This window comes from Callospermophilus lateralis, chromosome X (genome assembly GCF_048772815.1).
Source record: "Callospermophilus lateralis isolate mCalLat2 chromosome X, mCalLat2.hap1, whole genome shotgun sequence".
In the NCBI taxonomy this organism is placed as follows: domain Eukaryota; kingdom Metazoa; phylum Chordata; class Mammalia; order Rodentia; family Sciuridae; genus Callospermophilus; species Callospermophilus lateralis.
In genome coordinates, this window is record NC_135325.1 from 17,499,893 (window position 1) to 17,521,058 (window position 21,166).

The 21,166-nt window shown below is 34.3% G+C and overlaps 1 protein-coding gene across 1 annotated transcript in view; it reads left to right on the top strand.

Moving 5' to 3' along the window:
- Nucleotides 1–21,166, top strand: part of Il1rapl1 (interleukin 1 receptor accessory protein like 1) — a 583,048-nt gene that overhangs the window by 534,428 nt on the left and 27,454 nt on the right. The window contains exons 6-7 of the mRNA XM_077107516.1: nucleotides 6,679–6,811; nucleotides 8,707–8,852. Coding sequence (XP_076963631.1) covers nucleotides 6,679–6,811; nucleotides 8,707–8,852 — 279 coding nt within the window. The remainder of the gene's footprint in view (nucleotides 1–6,678; nucleotides 6,812–8,706; nucleotides 8,853–21,166) is intronic.

Genomic DNA, 21,166 nt, shown 5'->3' on the forward strand with positions numbered 1-21,166 from the left:
TAACAACTCCTCCTATAGCTGGAGCTAGCATCTCTCCCAGCAGCTTTTCCTGCAGGTTCTGGCAGCTCTCTGCAACATTTTGGCTGCAACATGTATTGGTGATAACCCTTGGTGTTATCAGCTCTGGCTGCTGGCAACTGTCAGTACCAGCTCCCCTCAGTATTACCAGCTGTGAGTCCATCAGGTCCAATAGAAATCTTCTTGAGATAGAAATCACAAATAGGCAAAATAAAATCATCCAAAAGAGGTTTTACTTGGAGTTATGCCACAACATGAGGGGAAACAGAACATGGACTTATTTGATAAGGATAAGAGAAGAGCCAGTTATAAAGACAAAAAGGATAGACTCACTCATATGCTTAGTGTCCTGCTGGCTAACCATAGACTTACTTTTTAGTCTTGGGGAGGGGAGGGACTGCTCAAAAAGTAAAGTGAAGACATCTGAAATGACTGCAGAGTGGTGGAGTATTCTAGAGAGGCAGATAATAATAAATGTTGGCAAGCATGTGGAGAAATTAGAAACTTCAAACATTACTGGTAAGAATGTAAAATGGCACAACCACTGAAAAACAGTTCTGCACATCCTCAAAGATTTGAATATTAAATTGTCTCATGACTCAACAATTCTAATCCCAAGTATGTATGCAAGAAATTTTAAAACATATGTTCTCTTCGAAGCTTGTATGAAAAGATTCAGAGCAGAAGTATTCATAATAGCCAAAGGGTTGGGGATGTGACTTAGTGGTAGAGCACTTGCCTATAATGTGCAAGGCCTTGGGTTCAGTCCTTAGTACTGCAAAAATAAATAAATAAATAAATAAATAAATAAATAAATAAATAAGTATGTATGTATATATATATATATATATATATATATATATATATATATGTGTGTGTGTGTGTGTGTGTGTGTGTGTGTGTGTGTGTGTAATATAGTAGTATACTGGTAACTGTTTTATAATTGGCTCCCCAAATGAAGTTTTGTCATAATATTTAAGCTATTACCATCACTATTTTAAGTATCGACAATAAATAAAATAATAAATAATAAATCATTAGCCTCATTCATTGCATTTGACAATTTATAGGGTAAATACTCCCATCATGGCTGATTTCAAGTTATGAACATAATGCTACTGTCACTGATTGTGCAGTAGTATAATATTATATAGTATTTTCTTTCTTTCTTTTGGTACCAGGGATTTAACCCAGAGGCACTTGACCACTAAGCCACATCTCCAGCCCTTTTTTATTTTTTAAATTTTAAGACATGTTCTGGCTAAGTTACCACAGGCCTCTCTAAGTTGCTGAGGCTGTCCTCAAACTTGCAATCCTCCTGCTTCAGCCTTTCAAGCTGCTGGGATTACAGGTGTGCACCATTATATAGTATTTCCAACATGTAGATACTATCGTTGTAAATATAACTAATTTATTTTTTTAAAAAAGTAAATTAGTTACAGATGGACACAATATCTTTATTTTGCTTATTTTTACATGGTGATGAGGATTGAACCCAACACCTCACATGTGTGAGGCAAGTGCTCTGCCACTAAGCCACAACCTCAGTCCCTGTAAATAACTTTTGAGTATCTATTTTAATATAATTTATTTCATTGTGTTCCTGTAACTTAATGTTTTTGTAGTGCTGCAGATCAAACCCAGAGAATCATGCATGTCAGGGCAGTTTTCTACCCTTAAGCTACACCCCATCCTATAATTTAATTTTTTTTTTTTTTTGGTACTGGGGATTGAACCCATGGGAATTTTGTCACTCTGTTACATCCCCAACCCTTTTTATTTTTAGTTTATTTTAAGACCAGGCCTTCCTAAGTTGCTTAGGACCTTGCAAAGTTGCTGAGGCTGACCTCAAACTTGTAATCCTCCTGCCTCAACCTTGGTAACAGTTGGGATTACAGTTGTATGTCACCACACCTGGCCCATAATTTATTTTATTTTATTTTATTTTTTTAAAGAGAGAGTGAGAGAGGGAGAGAGAGAGAAAGAATTTTAATATTTATTTTTTAGTTATCGGCGGACACAACATCTTTGTTTGTATGTGGTGCTGAGGATCGAACCCGGGCCGCACGCATGCCAGGCGAGCGCGCTACCACTTGAGCCGCATCCCCAGCCCCTTATTTTATTTTATTTATTTACTTTTTTGGGGATTGAACCCAGAGATGCTTAACCCTGAGACACATTCCAGCCCTTTTTTATTTTTTATTTTGAAATGGGGTCTTGCTAAATTGCTCACAGCCTTGCTAAATTGCTAAGGCTGGCTTTGAATTAATGGTCCTCCTGCCTCAGCCTCCCAAGTCATTTGATTATAGCAGTGTGCCAATGTACCTGGCCCATAATTTAATTTTTAATGACTGTATTTAATAACCTGCTTATAGAATTTCTGAAAATTTAGTACAAGTTGGTAAGGACCATCTCCAACACACCACTGAAATAATACCTGAATGAAGAGATCATTTTTTGCAATGAGAAGGGTAGTTTACAAGATAGATTTGGTCTATTGAGATATGTAGACATGTAGTCTTTAATGAATGAAATTTTGAGAGGGGAAAATAAGGTAAAATGAAAGTTCAAAAGATACTAAGCAAATTATTAACTTTAAATTATTTATTGAGTTTCTAATATATTCAATACACTATAATCAGCCCTGGTAATACAAAGGCAAATACAGATATAATTTTTGCCTTTGGAGAATGTATACTCTAGTTGCTAGGTTAGACATGCAAGCAGAGCAAATACAGCAAGGACTATATTATGATGAAATACAGATACATTTCAATAGGAATAGAAAAAGAAAGGACAGACTGAACATTTTTTCACAAGGAAAACCAGTTGGTTTTTTTTTTTTTTTGGAAAGGTGTTATTTGAGTTGGGACTTATTGGATGAGGAGTACACTAGTTGAAAATGAAGAGAATTCCAAGAAAAATGTAATCCCACTTAATTAGCCCAAGGTATAAACACAGTGACATCATTTTTATTTTCTTAATGACTATTTGTTCTTATCATTACTTATGTATTTGCTCCTATTGTGTGGACATACACCATCTTTCCTGAGGCCCCACCTTGCCCCATGAATTTCTACCAAATCCTGGTTCAGCCTAAGAGAAAGGAATGACTGTCCTTCATTCCTTGTTACAAACACGTGGTAATATGCACTTGGGCTCCAAGGTCACAGCTCTCAAGCATATTTGATTGGTCACCATTTCCCTAATAAACAGTACTGGATGGACCTAGATTTTCTCAGCAACATTTAGGCCCTGGCATATAATCTCAGATATGAACTTGACTTCACAAACCTTCTCTAAGGACTGATTCCTCTGGGATTCTAGTGTGTTGCTTGCTAGCAAAGCTATGCACAAGAAGGAGAGTGGTGCCTATTGCTCAGTAACACAAATTGGTACAATTAAGAGAAACCACTGAAAAATCTCTTCACAGAACAGCATTGCTCAAATTGACTTTCTGTCTTGCCTATATTGAGAAGCAGCTGGCAGCTCCCCCAAATCGATCAATTCCTCCCCCCCTCTCTCATAGTAAACATACACAAAAATATATATATAAATAAAAATATATTATCTATTAGTCTCTACTTTGATATGCTCCCTATTATCACACTGATAACATCATAATGCTCTGCAGTTATTGTCACCACCTACGCTCTATCCTTTTCTAAATTATATAGAAATAATCTGATCTTTGCAGTGACTATTTCTTATGTGATCCTGGAGCATTGTAACATTCTTAATCCTTCTCAATTCTCTCTGATCTAATCACAAATTTGAAAATATAGTAAGAGTAATTCCCTTAGAAGATAGATGATTCCCTTAGAAGATAAATGTGATAATGTCTGTGCTCTATTTGAAACCCTTCCCCAGCTTTCCACTGCTCTTAAATGAAAGCCTCAACTCTTCACCATGTCCTACATAGAAGAACAGGGCTGCTTCTGCTCTAGCCTCATCAGTGCTCTGCTCTCTCCTCAGCCTCAGTATTTGCTCTACTCCAGCCTCCCATGTATATTTCTGCTGCAGCCACTCTGAGCTCATTTTATTTCCCCTATATTTCCCTGAGTTATTCTTACCAATGCTCTTTCTTCTTTGCCTGCAGTGCTTATCTGTTTTTTCCTTCCATTCTTGTCTATTATTTGCATGAATTGCACCCTCTGATCCACAAGAAGAAGCCCAACCCAAGTCTGAGTGGAGTTCTTCTAGGTGCTTTTATGGCACTGCAGATATACTCAGTACTGGAGCTCAAAGCAAAGTGGGTATTCAAAGACCCTACATGAGCCTCAATGACTAACAAAGTACAACATTATCCTCATGAGTGCAGGAGCCATTTCCTAGGTCTGACATAACAAGGCCTGCAAGTTAAAGAAATGGAAAGTAGTTTAAGCTGAGAAAGAAGGATAATGTGAGAGAATAATTCAAGTCCCAAGGAGTACTTCAAGTTGCCTCTCTGTTCAGAAATGTCAGGCTGAATTTCTAATAGTGTGATCAATATTTATATAAGTCCCCATATTTAACCAAATTGTATTGTAAAATTAGTCAGTCTCTAGAGATTTCTATTTATGATTTCCAAGCATTAAGTCCCACCTCAAAACTTGAACTTGATCTCTTAAATTACAGATAAATGAATTATTTATATATACATTTTTATTTTTATTTATTTACTTTTTGGTACAGGGGATTGAACTCAGAGGCACTCAACCAAGCTTTTTTTTTTTTTTTTTTGTATTTTATATAGAGACAGGGTCTCACTGAGTTACTTAGTGCCTTGCTTTTGCTGAGGCTGGCTTTGAATTCACAATCCTCTTGCCTCAGCCTCCTGAGCCCCTGGGATTAAGGTGTGAAACACCATACCCAGTATGTACCTTTTTAAACCCCTGCAATATATCATGATTCTGATTTGAAACTTGCTGTTGAATTTATGACTACTTGACAGTGTAACAGGTAATTCAGTTACATAAAAAGAACTAATGTTCTCATGAAAACATAAGATATTTGATTTAAGAGTATTTTATAATTTTGGTCAATACTTTCCATAGAAATTTGTAGTTGACTCCCAGTCAGTAAGATTGATATTCATTTATCCATTTTGTTGTGTAAATATCCTCCAAAAGAGAGACGAATTCCATATTAAAATATTTCAAGAATATTTACGTACAATAACTAATAATGAAAGATCCTTCTAGAAGCTCCATTTTGTCTCTTAAAAGCTGCTAGATAATTTCTGGACTTGCCTTATGTGGTCATCAGTGGTAACTATTATATATAGAATCAAAGTAGGTAAGGAAACTCTTGGAGAACATGTGGACATGAAAAAAGATAAAAGCAGAAAGATTATAATTTGCCATCTTAAAGTATTATAAGAGCAAGTTTTTAAATAACTCCTCTTATCCAACACACATAATTAAGAGAACAAGACTAATTTTAACCAAAAAAAAAATGTTTTTGTTGTAGAAGTAAATTACAAAATACCCATGCCTGCTTTCTAAGCAACTATATCTCAATGAATTTTGCCTTTCTCTGTGTTCATGTTGTAGAAATGGTCATAAGCACAATTTTGAAAGATGTTAAAGATGTTCACTAATAATATAACTCAGAGCATACTTCTGAGATTTCCAGTACTGAGGAATTTCCTTCTTTGCACTTTAAAATTATAGAGTTATCAGGACCCTCTAGTAATATTCTCATAATATATGGCTATAACTAATTGAAAAAGTTTTCTCAAGATTTCCCTTTCCCCATTGCAACTGGAGTAGGCTCTTACTTCACCCCATATCACCTCCTAATTTCTGACTCAATTTCAAGTCAGCAAGATCATAAAACTATTGTGTGTTAGAATATTTTAGTTTTGTAGTGCTGGCTGAGGTTTGGGTAAACCAGCTATTTACAAAAATGGCACAAACCATTCTGCAGGCATTAACTTCACTTCCAATTTTAGTGTGGGACTTCCACTTACCTTATTAAGTAGTCAACTAACCTGTGTTCACCATTATAATAGTCCTTCCTGAGCAGCATAATGAAACTCACAGTAGTATTGTTGATTTTATCTCTAATGAAAATCCCAAACATTTACTAACATGAATTGTTTATTTGTTTTTAAATACATGTTTCTATCTAGAGATGTATTAAAATGATATTCTTTATAAAGAAAAAATTCTTAACAGCATTCTCTTGGTTTCCCAGATTTATAGTTTATTTTCTTTTTCAGCTAAACAGTGTGCTCCCTTTCCATTTCCTGCATTAAAGACTGAGAAACATTTCCTACCTGCCTTATAGAATGTTGTAGTTATGAATGTTATGTACCCTCTGATATCATGCCTCGAGAAGGGCACATTACCTCTGTGGTATCCTTCCCAATAATTCATAACCTCAATCTAATCATGAGAAAACATCAGGTAAACTTAATTGGAAGAACATTCCATAGAATAACTGACTGGTCTTCTTCTAAATCTTATAAGTAACTCTCATTCCATTAAATAAGCAATTCTGTAAAAAGCACACATTCTATAAATTTAACAAAGATGGGAAAATACCTGAAAAAATATTCTTTTATAAAGTTGTTTCATTAAATCAACAAAGTGTTCAAAATGTTATCTTCCAGTTTGCCTAAAATAAGTGTGTACAAATAGTTTTATGACACATTTCCATCACTTCTCTCCACAGGTGACTCGGCTAATCTAACCTGCAGAGCTTTCTTTGGGTATAGTGGAGATGTCAGTCCTTTAATTTATTGGATGAAAGGAGAGAAGTTTATTGAAGATCTTGATGAAAATCGAGTTTGGGAAAGTGACATTAGGTAAAATAATTTTTTTTCTTTAACTTGTACATTCATTCAAGTTATCATTTGCTCTGTGAATGAATAAAAAGTTAACTACTCACTCCCCAAAAATGATATTTTTGGCTTCCTATTATCATAATTAAAATACTATAATATTTGAGGACAAAGAAACAAAGTTCTATTAAGAAACTGATTATGGAATTGTAAAATATGAATTCCATTTGCAAAGAATTAAAAGAACTTTTAAAAGATGTGCTTCACTAAAGAATATACTTAGTATGAGACTAAAATACTATTAAATTTAGAAAATATAGAAGCCCATTCTATCTTTGGAAAAAATCAGTGAGCCTTTTGTTTGTAAAAGCTTTTTTTTTTAATTATTGAGAGGAAACATGAACAAGACACAAGGACTCAAACAAAATATTCATCATTTCCTTTTATGTTTTTATATATTTAAGATACAAGTAGAATATAAAACACTTGATGGAGTGACAAAGGATTTATAAAACATTTTAATAATCTTTCTCAGTCTGACTTTCAGGTCTAAATATTTATTTAATAGAAATGATATGAAGAGAACCAACCAATTAAAATACCATCTATTTTGAAGGCGTTAATGCTTTAGCCTCTTTATTTTTTCAATGTACCTATGTATTTATTAACTTACTTTTGAGTATCAAGTCATTCGATGTTGACTAAACTTAATCATAACTAAATCAAAATAATAATGATCCTTCCTAAACCTTCTCCCATCTAAAGGTTGCATATTCTAATATATATATGATGTATTTAAACCATGGTTCCCTTTTTAAACGTTAAGACTTTTAAAACCTTATCCAATGTAGAAGAGAAAATGTTTTTCAATAAAAAATAAAAACATACAAGCTGTCATATAAGATTACTTCTATTGGAATCTTATTTTTGGCAACCATTATACAAGAATATCTCAGTCTGGAATGCTCTAAGTGGATTCTGGAAAGCCTGGATGGGCAATTGTCCAATGTGTACTAAAAATGTCCCTCTGCCATTCTTCATACATAAAACTACCCTACTACACTCTTTTCTCTGACCCACACTTTTGGAAATGCTACAATTAAAGAGGGACCATATCCTTCTAGCTTTTATTCTCTTTAGTTTTGTGTATGTCTGGGGAAGGTTCTAGAAAGGTATTTTTCTTTACTTCTGCATTAAGAAGTGCTGCACAGAGATGAATTATCAAACAGATAGGAGAGTGAGGGGAAACATTGAGAGCAGGCAAATGGTTCTCTAGTTTGAAGAAGTTTTCCATTTACTCTTAGAGATTGCTAATTATCTAACAGTGAGGTTAGTTAGCATTTATCAGTCATTTAAAATGTCAGAGTTAAATGCTTATCAGAACTTTTAATCTACAGGTTTGTAAATTCATATTTTTTTTTAAAAAATAGGCAACTGGTTGTATTATTCATGGAAGTCAGGCTGAAGGTTTCAAATGAAACGTCAAAATAGCTTAGAAATTTTCTTTTCTTTCTTTTAAAAAAATTGGCCTGATATATAATTAGGGCTCCAACCTAAGACTTTAAAATTTCTTATCTCCCTTCATATCTTATTTCTTCTTAAAGGAAAGGCAATTTATAAACTTTTCTTCAAGGTCTCTTTCACCTATTTATTATGACACTATGATTGTCCTGCTAAGAGAGATAATTAACTGCAACTTCATTAGCATCTACAAAGACAAGCTTCCTCATTAGAAGTAAAGAAAAAAGGGCATGATATAATTTAATTAGCCTAGCATCAATCCAGAGCCACATTTGAAGCACAGATTCTGTAGATAATTTCATATTAGATTCAGATTCATCTACCTTTCTTTCTTTTTTATGTATGTGTATGTGTATGTTTGTGTGGGATTTTTTGTTTCGTTTTGCTTTATGTTTTAGAATTCTTAAGGAGCATCTTGGAGAACAAGAAGTTTCTATCTCATTAATTGTGGACTCTGTGGAAGAGGGTGACTTGGGAAATTACTCTTGTTATGTTGAAAATGGAAATGGACGTCGCCATGCCAGCGTCCTCCTTCATAAACGGGGTAAGTGCAATTTTCTACACTTGAGTGATAAACTGAGCATACAGTGGAGGCAAATCATTGGAACCACAAAAAAAAATTTATTTTTATACAGAAACTTATACAAAATAAAAACAATAAGTTAGTGTTATGATCATCAAGAAAGACAGTACCAAGGATGAGTGAATTAGCTCCAGTTCTAGAGTCAAATTTGTAATCCTTGCTCTGATTTAATACTGTATAATATTGAGCAAGAGGGCTGGGGTTGTGGCTCAGTGAAAGAACGCTCTCCTAGCACGTGCAAGGTGCTGGGTTAGATCCTCAGCACCACATAAAAATAAATAAATAAAATAAAGGTATTAAAAAATATATTCAGCAAGATATTTAACTTCCCCTGGCATCCGTTTCTTGATATATAGAATGATATGATATAAAGATAAAAGATATCAACTTGAAGGACTTGACATAGCATCTATATGCAGAAAATATTTAGTTAAATGGTACTTGTTATTATCAAAAATAGGCATTAGGTTATTAAAAATAAATTAAATGTTTTTAGATCAAAGATTGTGTACATTTCTGGAAAGTTATCCCTCTAGTGAAAGAACCATGTGTGATTAATTTCCCAGTGCAGTTCTTCTTGATAGTTTTCTACATTGTGTAACTTTTATATATGTAATGTCCTCCCATAATTAACAATAATTTGTTATAAGTAATATAGGACATGGTTGAATGTAGCATCTGCCATAGTAACTCTGACTTCACAGCAGCCCCATTACCTTATACAAAGGGTTAAATATATATATATATATATGTGTGTGTGTGTGTGTGTGTGTGTGTGTGTGTGTGTGTGTGTGTTGTATGTATGTGTGTACATTGAATTGTTTTAAATTAGAGATGATTGTAATATGTGAGGCATGCCTTGACTCAGTAACATTTTGCATGCACATTACATAAGAAAAATATATTTTTCCACATTATGCTAAGTAAAACTTTCTAGTCTTTGGGATAAGTACACTTGATGTTCTCTTACTCAGCAAATTTACAATGATTTTAATTTCAAAGCACATGTTTAATCCTAGACTATTTGAGGTTTGGAAAGAAAGAGAGCATGAAGACTTTCCCCTACTTTATTGGGTGATAGATTCCTTTGAATAATATTACTGAAAGCTATTAAAATAGACACCTCTGTTGTCAAGGTGACTACAATATTAAAATAGTCTATTCTTTTGGGATGTGAGTCAAGGAGAAATGTAAGTAGCATCTAGCAATATGATTCTTTCTGTAGTTTAATATGCAGCTAATCAGTAAAGGAATTTGAGTAGAGCATAGATATACAAGGACAGAAATAGTTTTTCAGGATTAGAAGCAACTTAAATGTCATGGAACTTACCTACTCATCCTTCCATAACATCTTCCCAAATGGCCCATCAGCTTATATTGGATTATATTCCCTCACAAGGAAACCCATTTTATCATTGGGGGTGGGTGATGCTGTTCAAAGGCATCCCTATTTCACCATTAATTCAATGGCTCTAGTTCTATGCTTTTAAATATTCTTTCCCAAAATAGCCCTTCAAATGTTGAATGACAGTCACCATAAACCTGCTGGACCTTCATTTCTTTATTCATATGCATGAAACCCCTCCAGTATTCTTTCTTTTTTTTTTGGGGGGGGGGGTAGTACTGGGAATTGATCTCAGGGGCATTCAACCATTAAGCCACATCCCCAGCCTTATTTTGTATTTAGAGACAGGGTCTCACTGAGTTGCTTAATGCCTCACTTTTGCTGAGGCTGGCATTCATGGGTGGGGAGATGATGGCCAGCATCTTTTGGGGCGGGGGGTTCTTCTTACCCACAGGAGTCCAAGCTACCCTAAAACTTACAATCTCAGATAATTAGTGACAAAGCACAAATAGTCAGAATATATTCACAGGATGCGAAGCCCCTGATAGATCTAGTCCACATGGGTTCTGAAACTAGACAAAGGGAAAATGGCTCCAGTAGTTTATTTAAAGGGGTACATCAAAGGCAGGGATAAGGTTTCTAGGGCAGAGTCTTGATTCATGATGTCTTGCAGTCAGAAGGTTGATTGACATCTTAGGTGCTGTGTGGGCCATGGCAGAACAGGAAAATGATTCACATTGTCCCTGGGCAATTGACCAGATGAAATGTCCACTGGCCATTCCCAGACACCAGATGTCTCTATCTATGAAGCTTCCATGCACAGTTACCCACATGGAACCCATGAACAGATCCTGACAGCTGGCTTTGAATTCTTAATCCTTCTGTCTCAGTCTCCTGAGCCGCTGGGATTACAGGCTTGCACCATCATGCCCGGCTCCAACATTTTTATCACTCTCTTGTATATATTCTAATTGAAGAATTTGAATTATTCCTTATGAACAGAAGTAGTAGAGAGATGTTATATTGAACATATAAAATCTGCTTTTTTGGACAACATGTATTTCTCTAGAGGGCAAGATAGGGGTAACAGTTAAATAGCAATCAATCACAAGGAGAGGGGAAGGAAAACAAATAGTATCTAAGGGTAAAGCTATTTAAGCTCTGATTTTGCAGACAGGCACAGAGCAGGGAAGGGTCAAAACCTCCCAGGATATTTTACCAGATTTAGCCTGAGATTAATTTGCCCAAAGCTACAAAAGCTTCTAGTTATAGAAGAACAAATGATTGAGGAATCAAGGAAATTATCTGAAAAAACTTTCCAGCAAAGTCTGATTCCTTAAACATGGAAAAGAAAATTGTGGCCAAATTTTCAGTTTTTAATATTTAAGTCTTACATGTTTTTTTATTTTTTAAAAAATTTGTGTGTATATCAGAGCATTTTGTTCTGATTAAAATGAACACATTAAGCCAGGCATGATGGTGCATACCTGTAATCCCAGTGGCTCAGGAGGCTGAGGCAGGAGGATTACAAATTCAAAGCTAGCCTCAGAAATTTAGTGAGGCTCTAAGCAATTTAGTGAGACCCTGTCTCAAAATAAAACATAAAAAGGGCTGGGGATATGGCTCAGTGGTTAAACACCTCTGGGTTCAATCCCTGGTACTGAAAAATTAAATTAAATTAAAGCATTAAGAAGTCAAAAAGAGCTGGCACAATGGGAGAGGTCTATAATCCCAGTGACCCAAGAAGCTGAGAGAGGAGGACCCCAAGTTCAAGTTCAGCCTCAGCAATTTAATGAAACCCTGTCTCAAAAAATAAAATGGGCTGAGGATGTGACTGTGTGGTAAAGCTACCCTGGGTTCAATCCCCAGTACCACTTTTTTAAAAAATGACAGAAAATACTTCAAAGTTATATACTGTAAAAGTCCCTCTTAAAGTCAGTGGGTGCTTTCCTTTTAAGGGAGCTGGAGTTAATGACTCATCAATTTGCAAAGGCAGTAATAGATGTAAACTCAGGCTCTTGAAGGGCTCATTATCATGCAGAATAATCCCACCAGTCAACATATGACATCATTGCAACTTCATCACCCCTGCCTGGTTCAAAAGGGCCAGACTCAGCATATGTGAGCCCATAGGTCTGGATCTTTGATCAGAGGATCCCTAAGAAAGTAAAATTTCTTCATGCTAGCAATCATCTAATTATCAGATGAGTCGCAATATAACTTAGAGAATAAAGGGTCACAAAAACTACTGCAAGATGTCACTATTTATCTTGTGTTTTTGTCATTGACCCCCCAATTTCTTAATTTATAGTCTTCCTTTTGAAAAACTCCCTGAAAAAATATATTACAACATTTGTTTGACACAGATCTTGTACACAATAAACGTCCATCTGTTCTGGCAGGTGAACTTTAGCAGGGCATATCTTTGCTAAAGTTATCTAAGTGTTTTTCTTCTACTCCTAACCTTTCGTTCTCTATTATTGACATAATAACATGATTTCAGAGCCCTGTAGTGGGTGGCATAGATTCATTTGAAACATCACTTCCATCTACCAAATGAGTCTACATTTGAGCTAGGCTGGATCCTGCATTAGCCTTTTATCTTTATAAAAGAGTCTTAATTTTGTAAAAAGTCAGCTGAAAATCCACCAAGAAATTTGACCAATAAAAAAATCTTGCTTGAGAGTATAAAAAACTGTCAATTTTTTTTGCACCAGAGAGGATATTTGGAAAGTTAGAATCATGCCAGATATACAATGTAGATATATTTTACTTACTATACAGAGTATATATTAATATGCAATGAAAGAGAGTTGAGAAATGAAAGCACAAGGTCCATGGGGAACTATTGGTCTATAACTGCCCTACTTCTTACTCTCTGCTGTAGCTCAGAGCTTCTATTCAGTCCTTTTTGACAGTCCCCAGCCTAGCAAGCTTGGGAGTTAGATCCTGGATTCAAAAAGAATCAAAATAAAGTGTTGATTCATTAGTTATCAGGTTATTTATTATGCTTCTCATTGTCCATACTTGATTGAATTTGGCATCTTGATGCCATCTCTTAATCTTTTACCCAGATGACTTTGCTTGGTTTCTCATGGCTACTCTGTGTCTTGACGCTGATTTTCAGTTTTCCTCCAATTCTGACCTTTCCTGATGCCTCCATTTTGTAAGTTTTCCATTTCTCTGATTCAAATAATAATCCAGATGGATATCCAGAAGCACTGTGCTCTGGCCTCAGGCATACCTGATCCTGCATCCATCAGTTAGTACTGAATTTCTTTGTTCTACTTATCTTTCATCTGTACTCTCACTTTGGATGATCTCATAGTGTGGACATGTTTACTATCTGTAGCCAAATACTATAGTGATGAAAGACATGTACCCAGTGTTACTAGGCCCAGGTCTGGCTTCTCACCACTTGAAAGCCAATACTCAAGAGATGAGAGTCAGAGGAAGGAAGTCAATTTTATTCAAGGGCCAGGACCCTGGAAGATGAAGGGGGCTATCATCCTCAAAGCTCCATTTAGGGAACTCAAAGGTACAAAGGGCCTTTACAGGAAGAGAAAGAAGAATTAGGGTGGCAATGGGCAGAAAGATTAGGTGCTGAGCAAGGTCTTTGTCTTCCAGGAAGTGTGTCTCTTTTTTCTCTCCTCTGGTCACAATATCTCAATCCACCTTGACCTCCTGAAGTTAGTTCATGTAGTTGTTTAGACAGACATACTATTTTTCTACAAGCTAAATATCACAGCAATTTACATGCTTTGTGTTTTTTATACAGAAAATTAAAGAATAAGAAGTGACATTACAATTCTGATGTTATCTGAAGGTCAACAGATGTTGTGGTTTCTGAAAATGTAAAGAAAGATTATTTAGCAGTTAAGATCTTAAACATTAAGATGTAGCCTCTCTTTAGAATTTGGAATGCCAGGCAAAGGGATGGGATGTTAACTTGTAAAGGGCAATTGGAAGAGAAGTAACCTGGCAAAAGACAACTTGCAAAGGAGCAGCCATGGTTACATTGGGAGCAAGGCTGACTGTGCTCAAGACCAAACTCTTCTTATTAGCTGTGCTATCTTGGGAAAACCATTCCATCTCTGTGAGCCTCAGATTTCTCTTCCATAAAATGGGAGTAATAAGAAGTCTTATCACAAAGAGCAGCTGTGAGTTTAAATGAACTCATATATGTCAATACTTATCACAGTGACTGACATACTTAGCATCCAATAAATGTTAAGAAGCTATTATAAGATTTCTGTGCTACGTGATATTCTGGGTATTGAAGATGCATCAATTGTGTTTTCCATTAAAAATTCCCTGAATTCTAATTTATCTTTGATTAAAATGGTCAGTTTTAGCTCTAGCAATTTTGTTTCAACAATTCTAAATTTGAATTTATCATATATATACTTTGATTTGAATATGCTGTCATATAGGAAAGCTTCATTCATTTATTCATACATTTAATGACTATTAAGAACATACTATATGACTGGCATTGTGCTAACCACTCATAAAATTAAATGAATAGAAAATGAAGACCAGTATCATTTGGAATGCCATCAACTACATTTCAAATTACACTGATATCAAGCATTTTTAATATAGAATCATGCTTCCTAGTGAATGTTTGACTTTGAAATTGTCACACCAAGGATTTCATTAACAATTCTGCTGTGAATGATTTTGTTATTTTTATTGATTACAATAATATGGCAATTCATCACAAAGTAGTTTAGGAAATGGCAATGTAACTATCTTTGAGACTTATCTCTAGTTAATAATTGTAAGCATCTAGATTTTCTCCATTCCCCTCAAAACCATTTTACTTCTTGTATGCACTCTCTTTTTCTCTACAAAGAATGCAATCAATAAACTCCATTGTCCTCAAAATATCTTTAGTAATATAATTAACATATATATCACTTAAGATGCATTGTTTTAAAACTGGATGAATTTAAACCCAGTGGACTCCTTATCTCTTCTTGTAATGAATCACCTTTTTAATACGTGCCTCATCCTTGTTTTTAATTTGTCTAGTACATTTATTTATTGAGTAATTCAGTAAAATCATAAAATTTTGCAAACCTCTCTTTGATGCTGGCCATTTGACATCTTTCACCACTAATTTAAGAATATTTAAAAGCCAAACCTTGAAAACACGAATGGTTTGACTCTACTTTGTATTCAACCAGAGACATGAAAAAATTGTGTTCTATTTGTATTATATGAATTGAATTGCATTCTGCTGTCATATATAACAAATTAGAATAAATAAAATCAATATATTTTTTAAAAAGCCAAACCTGGCTCAGATATCAAAATATCCTACCTTGTATATGGGAACATCTCCCTAAAAAGGCAATGATCCACTAAGGGCTGAATTGGTGTCCATGAAAAAGTTAACTTGTAATGAGTGTTAGCTTATGCAGTGTCAAAATGTTATGTTGCTGTAGCATCTCTGAATCAGAACTTTGACATTTTGCAGTCAGTTTTTTCTTCCATCCTATAACATTTTTCTTGATTCTCTGCTCCTCAATTATGTGAAACAACTAAACAGCAAGCATCAGCTTCATATTATTTTTGGTAACTAATGCTGAAACAAATAAACGTGCACAGAGGCTATGATAAATGTCAGTTGCACAAATTGTCTACATTATTCAATAAAAAATCTTGTACCCTTGAGCTTCTTGATAAGGGACATTCCAATGAAGCTATTTGATTACCACCAAACTTAGTTTTGCCTTTCAGTCAATTTGGTCACTCAATTTTCTTCCCTGTGAACAATTTCCAAGAGGCATATTTGTTGGGAAAAAAAGAACTACTGTCTGTGATGATTAGCTTATTTCTCATTTAATAAAAATAACAAGGGTATGATTCTGGACAAAAACAATATCAGGCCATAAGAATTAATAAACTCAGGGCTGGGGGTGGGGTTTAGTGGTAGAGTGCTTGCCTCACACATGTGAGGCACTAGGTTCGATCCTCTGCACCACATAAAAACAAATAATCAAAATAAAGGTATTTGTCCATCTACAAGTAAAAAAAACATGGAAAAAGAAAAACAGTATTAATAAACTCAAAGTTTTATCATTCATGTTGACCAAAGCCTTTAAGTATTTACTTATACATAGTCATAGTTACTGTAAGTTCCTCATTTGCTTTATTATTTTTCTAACTAAATGTTAAATTATTGATAAAGATCTTTTACTTCTCTGTTATTTTCAGTTACTAAATGTGATGAATGAATTGATTAAATGTTTTCTGAGTAATCTACATACAGTAGGGTTTCTCAATCTTGTTTCTATTGTCTACATGATTCTTTGTTGTGATGGGTGCTGTCCTGTACATTGTACATTGTTTAGTAGCATCCCTGGCTCCTACCCATCAGGTGTTTATAGTACCTTCATAGTTGTGACAACCAAAATTGTCTCTAGACATTGTCAAATATCCAGGGACAGGGGCCATACAATTGTTCCCAGTTGAGAACTATTGCTATACATTATGGATATCAGAAACTCAATTCCTTCCTTGAAATGGTTTTAGCACCTAAGCTACTGAAATCAGGGAAATTCAAAATAGATGCACAAATATTTTCACCTTGAAAACCCTACAAAATCACACCAAATTCGATTAAATGTTCAACATAATAAGAGTTTATACTGCAGGAATAGACAAGTCAGATTGTTTGGGTTTCCACTCTTGGAGCATCAGCTAGAAATCCCTATACTAGTGGTTTGCAAACTTTATGGTACACCCAAATCACCTAGGGAGCTTGTTAAAACGTAATTCACATTCATTAATCTGGGGTGAAACTCGAGAGTTGAATTTCAATACAGTTTCTTATTGATGCTGCTTCTACTGGTCTGTGGACCACAACTGGCATACTAAGGCCCTTGCCAAGACAACAGATTCTTCTAAAAAACATAGTAGCATCTAATACATAATGAGAAATTAGCTTTCTTAAGTTCACTGTTTCTATGAGAAAGGAATGAATACAAGTATAGTCAGTGGGACTATTTCCATCTAATTGCCTCATTCTTTTTACATGGTCAACACCTTTGAACTTTTTTAAACATTGGTACATTGTTCTCACTCTCTACTCTTAATGAGGTTACTTGCCTCACATATTCAATGAAATTGTGCCTTATAGAATGCATTCACTACTCAGAGAGATGTTTGAGAGGCCACTCTCTTCAAGTATTAAAATAATTAACCTCTTAAATAAAGAGGGACCAAGTTCCTACATTCCCTGTTTTAAAAATACACTTAGGAATTTTGCAACATACATATGGAGATATATATATATATATATATATATATATATATATATATATATATATATATATATTCAGCCTATTAGCATAGGCTGTATATTATATTCAACCTATACAAATAGGAATTACCAAGGAGCAAAAAGATATTTGGTAAACAGTCTATATTACTAATTTCCCATTTTACATTCCACTAAATTTCATTTACATTTAATGAGAAAGGATGGTCATAGTATGGGGACTGAATGATCATATATTATTGGTTGCCCATATAGCTGCAAACCAGGCAAAAGAAAAAAGAAAAAAAAATAGCACAAGATAAACTCTGCCAACATATCCTAAAGTTTAATTCATTTTAACAGGTATCTGTCTAGCATCTAAATGAGGCTATAAAACAAAAATAAGTGTGAAGTGAGGTCCAAGGGACTCCATTGGAACTTACATCCTTGTATCAGAAAATAACAAACAGGTTATTTAGAAAAAAAATAATTCAGTTTAAAACATTTGCAGGAAGCCCACCCAAATCAACTAGTACATACATAGCAGAATTTGACATGTGTGATCAGAGAGCATATTTTGGGCTACCACCTGTCAAAAATCACTCATTCTTCCTTCTCAGATCCACCTTTATATTCTCATTATTTCTAGGTCAAATAAACCATTTATTGATGATGTGTCATATCTCACTTGAAATCTCACTTCACTGCAGACTATTCAAAGGAGATAATTCATAAAATGCTGTTTCATGAAAAGCAACAAGTCATTCCCATTCAACAAAATATGCACTGAGTGCCAGCTATGGGTATAGCATCTGGTTAAGTATCCTTTGGAGTTAAGTCACTACTTCCCAAGTGATATCTCTCACTATTCTGGTGCTTTAAAGCAACATTGTTTGGGAAAGGGAGATGGTTATGCATTTATAGGACTATGAATTCCAGCATTTGGTTGAGAAGTGGCACAACTGGGTCATAAAATGCAAGATATAACTTTTAATAAGCAGTTCCTGTATGTCGAACTTTGACAACCAGGTCAGTAAAGTGAGAAATTAGACGTGACACATAAAAAATGCTAACTACTCTCTCAGGTCATATAGCAGGAAAAAAAATGTGTTGATTTTCAATAGATTACCATGGTAACTTGTATTAGATTTCAGTGTTGAGAATTACATTTGCCATCTGTAAAAAATATGTTAGCTATTTGTCTCTACTTTTAGGGCACATGTTCTATTTTTAGCACATGCTTTATGATGAGTAATTTTTCTAGAGGTCAAGTTCTTTAAATTACAAGTGGACATTTAAAAGATATTGAAGTGGTTTTATTTTTAATTCAAAAAGAAAATCCTTTGGTACATTTAGGAAAGCATAGGAAGGTCATTTTATAAACCATTAATTGAACTGTGACATGAATAAAGACTGACTAAATAGGAGAGGAATTATGAACTGTGGTGAAAAAATAGGACAATTTCTTGAGAATGTTTTATTTTTGCCTATTCAGTTGTGTGTGACCTAAAGCAAGTCTTTTTGCTTCATTGTTCTTTTATTTTATCATTTTTCAACTAATCGCTTCTAATCTCCAGTGTAGGAAACTTGAAAGAACTTATTAAACACTGATTGACTAATCATATATATTAGGCCATTTGTCAGATTTTACAGATTCTTGGAGCTTTGAGACATTGTACCCCATTTTGCCAATCTTGAAATTAAATGAAAGTGGCTCTCTTCTCAGGGATTTCTTATGTTTAAAGTGTTTTTAAAGTTGCGTCAGATCTTTAGTTCCTATAACTGCAAAATAGAAATTACAATTTCTTATGATATGTGACCTCAGTTCAAAGTACTGACTTGTAATGGTTTCCAAATTCATGCAAACTAAAATGGAAGAGGTCATTATCAAAGCCTGAAAGAATAAAACATAAATTGCCTGCTTAAATCAGTTTGAAATTCTAATTCTAGTATGTAATATAAAATGAGTACAACTTGAAAATTCATTTATACTATCCCACAGATCAAGGTAATGACTCACAACTCCTTGAGTGCATTTCTAATTCTCCCCAAATGAACAAATCTGTCTATATTATTTAAATACCTGAATATTAAAAGTAGCTTAAAAGAATACATTAAAGATATCACAATAAAATTCTATTCAATTGTCTTCTTGATAGATTGCTGTCAGTGGCAACTTAGTAGTTACATAAAACTTGATAATAATGAAATATATTTTCAACTGTTTAGTCAGTCACATACCAGTTTGTTTCCCCACCATTAAAACAATGTAATTAGTCTCAATAAAAATTGAAATGCACACTTTCTCTAAAATCAGATTGTTTTAACCTACTTATTGTGTGAGTATTTATAAAATGTTGCCAAAAATGATTAAGAAAAGCTCATTAGTGGTGCTAAAATGTTTCTTATATACTTTCCTTGCTGAACTGGACATCTTTAAGTGATGCTTAGATAAATATACAAGTAAATAAATAATTAGGATAAAGTGGTTATCAAGAAACCTCTTAGCAGAACACATCTTGCAAACCATGTTGGATATCTCCATTCCAAACTGTTCAGAGTAAAAGGCAAAAATAAGCTTTTTTGTAGTGTTAATATTTAAAGTCATAAAAAACATAATACATTGGAAAGTGATAGAAGGTGATAGAAAGTGATGGAAAGTGATAGAAGAAATTTGCTGACTTAATGGCAATTGTTATCTGAGGTGGTATGATTCCTATGACTTTCAATTTTTCTTATCATCCCTATACCTTTTTCAAATTATACAATAAGCATATTTTATAGTCAGAAAAAAATGATGAGAAAAATAAGTCTGTTTGATATAGCTAATGAATATTTTTAAATGCTTATAGGAAAATTCTATCATTTTTGCTATAAGATACAGGAATTTAAGTTATAAAATTATACTGAAACCTATTCACTTGAATGTCTACTCATTTTGTTGTTGTTGTTGTTGTTGTTGATATCAGCGATTAAACCCAGGGGCACTTGACCACTGAACCACATCCCCAGCCATACTTTGTATTTTATTTAGAGACAGGGTCTCACTGAACTGCTTAGCACCTTAGGCTGGCTTTGAACTTACGATCCTCCTGCCTCAACCTCCACAGTCCCTGGCATTATAGGCATGTACCACCACACCTGGCCTGCATGTCCACTCTTAATCCCACTTTCTAGCTGTGTTAGAAAACATTACATTTTAAGGGACACCTTGCTTCTACAAAGTTTTCACAAACCACTGCTGATATTTATGGACCAAAAATCAATGCACAGAGTGAAATGATAAGATAATGACCTATTATTTGTGAACAATGGCCATTAATTAAGAGAATTAATTATCAAGAATAGGCCTTTCATTAATCCCAACTACGGACACCATTAAACTATATGAGCAAACAAATTTGTTCTTAGCTTTGGCATAAGGAACTCTTTCTTTAGGGGGAATTAAGTACTATTAGGTTCTGCTACTGGTTATCTCCAAACATGCCCCTTTCATCTTAGTTTTTTATTTTATTTTATTTTATTTGGTGCTGAGGATCTAACCTAGTGCCTCACATGTGCTAGTCAAGTGCTCTACAACAGAGCCACAACCCCCACTGCTCATCATAGATTTTTTTTATTTGTTTTAATTAGTTACACATGACAATACAATGACCTTGA